Genomic DNA, 8,152 nt, shown 5'->3' on the forward strand with positions numbered 1-8,152 from the left:
CCAAAAGGACCTAGCAACCAAATCTCTGGTACCAAAAATCCCAGGATGACCAGCCAACACTGAACAATGAACCTCAGAAATAACCCTACTAGTCCATCTATCAGGGACAAACAGTTTCTCCACTGGACAGCGGTCAGGTCTATCAGCCTGAAACTCCTGCAGCACCCGCCGCAAATCAGGGGAGATGGCAGACAGAATTACCCCCTCTTTAAGAATACCAGCCGGCTCAGGGACTCCCGGAGAATCAGGCAAAAAACTCCTAGAAAGGGCATCAGCCTTCACATTCTTAGATCCCGGAAGGTATGAGACCACAAAATCGAAACGGGAGAAAAACAGTGACCATCGAGCCTGTCTAGGGTTCAACCGCTTGGCGGACTCGAGGTAAGTCAGATTCTTGTGATCAGTCAGGACCACCACGCGATGTTTGGCTCCCTCAAGCCAATGTCGCCACTCCTCGAATGCCCATTTCATAGCCAACAACTCCCGATTGCCGACATCATAATTACGCTCAGCAGGCGAAAACTTTCTAGAAAAGAAAGCACACGGCTTCATCAAGGAGCCATCAGAACTTCTCTGAGACAAAACAGCCCCTGCCCCAATCTCAGAAGCATCAACCTCGACCTGAAAAGGGAGCAAAACATCTGGCTGACGCAACACAGCTGAAGTAAAATGACGTTTAAGCTCCTGAAAAGCCTCAACGGCCGCAGGGGACCAATTCACCACATCAGCGCCTTTCTTCGTCAAATCAGTCAAAGGCTTAACCACACTAGAAAAATTAGCGATGAAGCGACGGTAAAAATTAGCAAAGCCCAGGAACTTCTGAAGACTCTTCACAGATGTAGGTTGAGTCCAATCATAAATGGCCTGAACTTTAACAGGATCCATCTCGATAGTAGAAGGGGAAAAAATGAAGCCCAAAAAGGAAACCTTCTGAACTCCAAAGAGGCATTTAGAGCCCTTCACAAACAACGCATTAGCACGAAGGACCTGGAACACCATCCTGACCTGCCTTACATGAGACTCCCAATCATCCGAAAAGACCAAAATATCATCCAAATATACGATCATGAACCTATCCAGATACTTCCGGAAGATGTCGTGCATAAAGGACTGAAACACAGATGGAGCATTAGAAAGCCCGAATGGCATCACCAGGTACTCAAAATGGCCCTCGGGCGTATTAAATGCTGTTTTCCATTCATCGCCCTGTTTAATACGCACAAGATTATACGCCCCTCGAAGGTCAATCTTGGTAAACCAACTAGCCCCCTTAATCCGAGCAAACAAATCAGACAACAGAGGCAAAGGGTACTGAAATTTGACCGTGATTTTATTGAGAAGGCGGTAATCTATACAGGGTCTCAGAGAGCCATCCTTCTTGGCCACAAAAAAGAACCCTGCTCCCAACGGCGACGAAGACGGGCGAATATGCCCTTTCTCCAAGGACTCCTTTACATAACTCCGCATAGCGGCATGTTCTGGCACAGATAAATTGAACAGTCGGCCCTTAGGGAACTTACTACCAGGAATCAAATTAATAGCGCAATCACAGTCCCTATGAGGAGGTAGGGCACTGGACTTGGGCTCATCAAATACATCCTGGTAATCCGACAAAAACTCAGGGACTTCAGAAGGAGTGGAAGAAGAAATTGACATAAAAGGAACATCACCATGTATCCCTTGACAACCCCAACTAGACACAGACATTGATTTCCAATCCAGTACTGGATTATGAACCTGTAACCATGGCAAATCCAACACGACAACATCATGCAAATTATGCAACACCAAAAAGCGAATATTTTCCTGATGTGCGGGAGCCATGTACATGGTCAGCTGAGTCCAGTACTGAGGTTTATTCTTGGCCAATGGCGTAGCATCAATCCCCCTTAAGGGAATAGGACTCTGCAAAGGCTCCAAGGAAAAACCACAACGCCTGGCAAACTCCAAGTCCATCAAGTTCAGGGCAGCGCCCGAATCCACAAATGCCATAACAGAGTAGGACGACAATGAGCAAATCAGAGTAACAGATAAGAGAAATTTAGGCTGCAAAGTACAAATGGTGACAGACCTAGCGAACCTCTTAGTGCGCTTAGGACAATCAGAGATAGCATGAGAGGAGTCACCACAGTAAAAACACAGCCCATTCTGACGTCTGTGTTCTTGCCGTTCAGCTCTGGTCAAAGTCCTATCACATTGCATAGGCTCAGGCCTCCGCTCAGAGGACACCGCCAAATGGTGCACAACTTTGCGCTCGCGTAAAGGCCGATCAATCTGAATGGCCACAGACATTGACTTATTCAGACCAGCAGGCGCGGGGAACCCCACCATAACATCCTTAAGGGCTTCAGAAAGACCCTTTCTGAAAATTGCTGCCAGGGCACACTCATTCCATTGGGTAAGCACAGACCACTTTCTAAACTTCTGGCAATACACTTCTGCTTCATCCTGACCCTGACAGAGTCAGCAAGATCTTTTCTGCCTGATCCACAGAATTAGGTTCGTCATAAAGCAATCCAAGCGCTAGAAAAAATGCATCCACATTAAGCAATGCAGGATTTCCTGGCTCAAGAGAGAATGCCCAGTCTTGCGGGTCACCACGCAACAAAGAAATAATAATCTTTACTTGCTGAATGGGATCACCAGAGAAGCGGGGTTTCAGAGCAAGAAACAGTCTGCAATTATTTTTGAAATTCAAAAATTTAGATCTATCCCCAGAAAACAAATCAGAAATTGGAATTCTAGGCTCTAACATCGGATTCTGAACTACATAATCTTGAATACTCTGTACCCTAGCAGCGAGTTGATCCACACAAGAGGACAGACCCTGAATATCCATATCTACACCTGAGTCCTGAACCACCCAGAGGTTAAGGGGAAAAGAAAGACAAAACAAGCTGCAAAGAAAAAAAAAAACTGCAGAGTGTGCAAAAAGACCTCCACAACGACTCACGGTGTGGAGGTGCAGCTCTGCACCCCCAGAGCTTCCAGCTAGCAAGGAAATATCATAATAGCAAGCTGGACAAAAACATAGCATGTACTAAGAAATATATTCAAAAAACCAATGAACAGCAAATGGACTAGCAAGGACTTAGCTTCTGCTGGAGTAGACAGGTCATCAGAGAAATCCAAGAGAGATCTGAACCAGTACTGAGACATTGACAGCTGGCATGAACTAACGACCTGGGCAGAGTTAAATAGGGAAGCCAGCAGCAGCAATAAACGAGGACAGATGAGAAAGCCAACCTCAAAGATCAGCAGTTCCACTCAAAGCCACCAGAGGGTGTCCAAGGACAGAACTCACTAAAGTACCATTCACGACCACAGGAGGGAGCCCGAGAACGGAATTCACAACAGTCGTCGGCGTGAGAGTCATGGCGGCCGTCGTCGTGTTAGCATTTTTTTTTTTTTGAGGTTTTCTATGTTTACAATTTTGTGTTAATTTATTTTTCCCTTTTTTCTAACAGGTTTCACAGCGTGCTCCTGATTCTGACGGTGAGGAGGTCGGCCTTGATATTGACCTCCTCATCGATCTTGTCCGAGACAGGGAGCCGCTGTGGAACATGGGTGACCGCCGCCATGCTGATCTGTCAGTGACCCGTCGACTCTGGGAGCAAATCTGCCAAGAACTTATAGCGAGGTTGGAGGACCTTGATGTTCAGGCCCAGAATCAAGAACGTAATTATCCACAGTTCAGTTTTGTTGATGCATTCAAAGTATTGTTTCTAACCAATTTTTGTGTTTCTCCTAATTTAACAGGTGAGAGGATTGTGAAAAGGTGGCGGTCGATCAGGGATCGCTTTAAGAAGGAGTTCAACAAAGAGATGCGGGCCCCGAGTGGATCTGGAGGACGCAGAAGCAAATACAAGTATGCCCAAGCCCTGTCGTTCCTCAGGTCAACGATGGTGACACGAAGGTAAATATTACCCACCACATGTACAAACCAATGTTTAACATGTCTAAACCTCTTTTGCTCTTTCAGCCAGGGCCATGCAATGACAGTATATTAATTGTTTGTTTTTCTCTTTTGTTCCACAGCACCGTTGGAAGCACTCGGGAGCCTGCAGCACAGTTGAACCCTTCTGGGGCGATCCCACAGGAGGCCGCCACCGAGGGACACTTTGACAGTGAGGACCCCTCTGCACCTTCCCACTCTGCACCTTCCCACTCTGCATCTTCCCACACATCGGATCCCTCTGTCCCATCCACCAACGCTGGAGCATCCTGGCCGGTTCCATTGCATGAATCTGCTGGTGAGGATATAGCGTTTCCTGTACCCCACCCCTCTGCTGCTGCCACCTCTGGTACACCTGTAGCATTGGGGCGCCTTCAGCAGAGGGGTCAGGTACAGAGTTATGCGCCCGAGTTCTTACACCTGAACGCATCATTCCAGAACTGTCTCAAAGTTTTGTCCGAGCAAATGGCTGCAGGTTTTAATTTAATAAATAAAAGTATACTCGAGATGCATACACTTCTGTTAACGATGCGTTCAGAGGCAAGACAGTCACCAAACAACACTTTTTTCCGGTTGGTTCTTGAGCAAATGGAGACGCTATCTGCTTCTCAGCAGATGCAAGTAATGGAATCCTGCCAGTCTACTCTAGCGTTCATTGCCTCAAGAGCAGAGAGTCTTGCCACCCATGCTGCAACTGCCCCCCCTTCCTCCACTGTCCATCACTACAGCCACTACCATCCTCATGACCTGTACCACCAACCTGCCCGTGCCCCATCCCACCAACCTCACCATCACCCACATCGTGCCCCGTTCCACCAGCCACAACACTTCCAGCATTCCCGTGCCCCTTCCCACCAGCCACACTACCAGCCTCCCGCCCGTGCCCCTTCCCACCAATATGATGATCCCGACCCATACCACTTAGCATCTACTTCATCCGCGCCTCCTCTCCCTGCCCACTTCCAACAGCATCTATCACCTCCTTCCCAACCCTCTTCTCCACCCATCACTGCTTCTGCCTTCCAATCCTCCCAAAACATCAGCTACACCCCTCCATCCTACCAAATTCCTAACCCCAATCCCACTTTCGTGTCCACTCGCTCAATTGCCTTCTCCACTCCTTCACCACTACCTATTGATCCTTCCCCACCACCAACACATTCCTCTCTCCACACTCCCACTGTCGAAGTGTCCCTATCCGACAGCCCCTCCAGCACTATCTCCACCCCGACTTATTCCAATCTCTAGTTTGTTTTGTATGCTGCAAAATTTATTTATTTTTTGTGTTTCAAAATAAAAGTTTGGTTTTGATATTAAAAAAAAAAAGTTTTAATAAAACTTTGTTGTTTACAGCTATCTTGTATTTATTCTTTATAAGGTATAGATTTACACACTTTGGTTAAACAAGGTTTATTGGTCAGAGGTAAAATACTTTGGGTACAACCCAAACAGATGCACAACTTGGGTAAAAGGTAAAAACAAACAGGTACACGACATTGGTAAAAGGTAAAAAAAAAGTTGTTACAAGGTTCAAGACAAATTGTTTAAACTCTATCATCCTGCCAGTGTATTCTTCCTTCGGGCGAAATAAAATATTCTGCAAAGTGATCCCGTATTCTGTAAACAGTGGCAAAACTTCTACACGTTTGGTTGCTATAATCAGCCAAGGTGGTTTGTTCAGACTGGTCCTCAATGGAAAGCTGTTCCTTGGATATCACATAATTGTGCAGGACAACACACGCTTTCACTACCTCATCCACAGTGTCTGTCTTCAAGTTAATGGATGTCAGGAGAACTCTCCATTTGGCGGTTAAGATCCCAAACGCACACTCCACCATTCTCCGTGCACGTGTGAGTCGGTAGTTGAAAATTCTTTTAGTATTGTTTAAACCACGGCTGGAGTAGGGTTTCAAAAGATGTTCTGAAAGCTGAAAAGCTTCATCCCCAACACAAACAAAAGGCATCGGTGGCTCAGAGGTTTGAGGCAGTGGTCTAGGGGTGGGGGAATTGAAAGGTTTGTCCATACAAATGCCGCCCCATAGAAGAGAGTTTGAAAACTTGTGAATCATTAGAGCGACCATACGCCCCAATATCCACCGCAACAAATTTGTAATCCGCATCGGCGATGGCCATCAGCACGATGGAAAAGTACTTTTTATAGTTGAAAAACTGAGATCCAGAACCAGCCGGTTCCACGATACGGATATGTTTCCCATCCACCGCACCCAAGCAATTGGGAAACTGACACACTTCCTGGAATCTGTTAGCTACTTCCAACCAAGTCTGCATTGTGGGATGTGGAATGAATTCGTTGTGCAGAGAGTTCCACAGTGCATGGCAAGTGTGCCTCACTATTCCAGATATGGTTGAAATTCCCAGTCTGAACAGGAAATGTAGTGAAGACAGGGATTCCCCAGTAGCTAGGAATCTGTGAACAAAAGCAAGGCAGAAATTACTGCAAATTCAAAATATCAATCAATGAAAGTGCTCTACAAGAGGACATCCAAAAAGAATGCTTACCGAAGAGTGACCATCAGACGCTCAGCCGGTGTAATGGAGAATCTGCAATAGGTATCACTCCTTCTTATTAGATGTTCAACCCGCTCCCCCAATACATCAAAGTTCTCCACTTTCATCCGCACATAGCTGGAAAACTTCTCAGGGTCTCCTCGTAGCTCCATGTATAAAGTAGAAAAGACTCCCCGCGTCATTCTCTGTGCCGTGATGGGGTGGATCCACAAACGGCGCAGACGCATGATGCGCTGTCTCACTCGCTCCTTCTCAAGAATAATTGCTTTCAATCGATTCGCCTCCACGATGAAATCCACGTTGTTCTTCAGAATCTTCGCAATAATGTCGTCCATCTTGCTCTGTATCTTGCTCCTCTGAAACCTGTCACAGATGGGGTGTAGGAACACTGTATATATAGTTTTCAGCGGGCCAATCACATTTTTTGCCTTTCAGGGGGCGTTTTTAGAAACCGGATCCGTCAAAAACCGGATGGAAAACCGGACGAAATGGATGACAACCGGATGGGACGGATCCGGTTTCTCCCCGGACCCGGACACCTGATCCGGCTGAAAAACGGATCCGTCCCATCCGGTTTTTACAAAATAAGCCGGATCCGATGCTGCGGCGCGACACCAGAACCAGCATGCGGCGAAAAACCTGATGTGTGAAAGTAGCCTGAATGAACAGCTTCATAGCAGTATAGGTCATACTAGCTGGTATCATAAGAGACCAGACCTCAGAGTCCAGACTAAAGTGAAGACCCGAGAGGCCAGACTCAAGAGATCAGACCTGGATGACAACTGTTCTTGTCCATGACAGACAAGGAGCTACTGTCACTGCCAAGCTGCCTCTTAATGAACAGCTTCATAGCAGTGTGGGTCATACTAGCTGGTATCATAATGCCGAACAATTGGAAAGAATTTGAGGCTCTGCAGATACTTTGTAGGTTTTTTTTTCAAGATGATAACTTACCAGTCCCTGGGGCTCTGAATTCTACAACCCAAAGTATACCCTAGAACAAGGTTCAGGAACCTTTGATCTGCATGTCTGTGCCTAGCTGGTCTTGAGCGATGGTGTACATGCTCAACCTCTGCTCCATTTTTCCTCTCTGGGATTGCTGTATTTGTCTTTCTCAGTCAGTTCCATAGACAATGGCTGGAGTGAAGGTCGAGCATGCCTACCTCCATTCAAGATGGGACATTGCAAAGCCCTGTTCTAGCAATTGCTGGAGGTCCTAGTAGTCAAATCTCCAGCGATCAGTTCGTTATCACATATACAGTGGATACCTTACTATATTGGGAGCAGGGGAATAATTATAGTAGATACAGGGGTTGCAATCACACCCAGGCCCTGGAAACTGGGGGGGCCACAAAGGTCCCATTGCCTCATACGAAAAAAATATTACTATTGAAAACCTATGTTAGTTAGTAGCCAAATTTGAGATTTTGCATTGGGGCAACAAGTTTCACGATATGAAAGGGGATGAATGAATGAGGAGACACACACATTAATGCCTAAACTTTGTGTCGGCATCTGCTGACCAAAGATGATAAGAAAAGAGAGAGAATTGCACTTGTAGGAACTGAAGAGTGAAATACACGTCCCCCGAGGGAAAATATTACAGGAGATACCAGGTCAGATGACAGCTGTGGTGCAGTTAATAATCATAAAAAGCTTGGGAAGGCA

At 46.4% G+C, this 8,152-nt stretch overlaps 1 protein-coding gene across 2 annotated transcripts; it reads left to right on the top strand.

Annotated features, from left to right (window-relative positions):
* Positions 1-2,954: 2,954 nt before the first annotated feature.
* On the top strand, positions 2,955-5,318 carry LOC143768722 (uncharacterized). Of its 2 annotated transcripts, XM_077257374.1 has the most exons (3): positions 2,955-3,678; positions 3,760-3,916; positions 4,039-5,318. In XM_077257374.1, exons 1-3 carry the CDS (start codon positions 3,564-3,566, stop codon positions 5,201-5,203), a joined length of 1,437 nt encoding a protein of 478 aa, XP_077113489.1. In that variant the 5' UTR covers positions 2,955-3,563; the 3' UTR covers positions 5,204-5,318. The 2 variants fall into 2 exon arrangements, with proteins under 2 accessions (XP_077113489.1, XP_077113488.1); XM_077257373.1 differs by having other exon boundaries at positions 2,955-3,916.
* The last annotated feature ends 2,834 nt before the right edge of the window (positions 5,319-8,152 follow it).

Source organism: Ranitomeya variabilis, chromosome 4, assembly GCF_051348905.1.
Source record: "Ranitomeya variabilis isolate aRanVar5 chromosome 4, aRanVar5.hap1, whole genome shotgun sequence".
In the NCBI taxonomy this organism is placed as follows: Eukaryota; Metazoa; Chordata; class Amphibia; order Anura; family Dendrobatidae; genus Ranitomeya; species Ranitomeya variabilis.

Bases quoted from the DNA above. Each gene is read 5' to 3' on its own strand.
- LOC143768722 (XM_077257373.1), top strand. From the start codon at position 3,564: ATGGGTGACCGCCGCCATGCTGATCTGTCAGTGACCCGTCGACTCTGG. The intron at 3,917-4,038 runs GTAAATATTACC...TTTGTTCCACAG, and splicing joins TCAACGATGGTGACACGAAG to CACCGTTGGAAGCACTCGGG.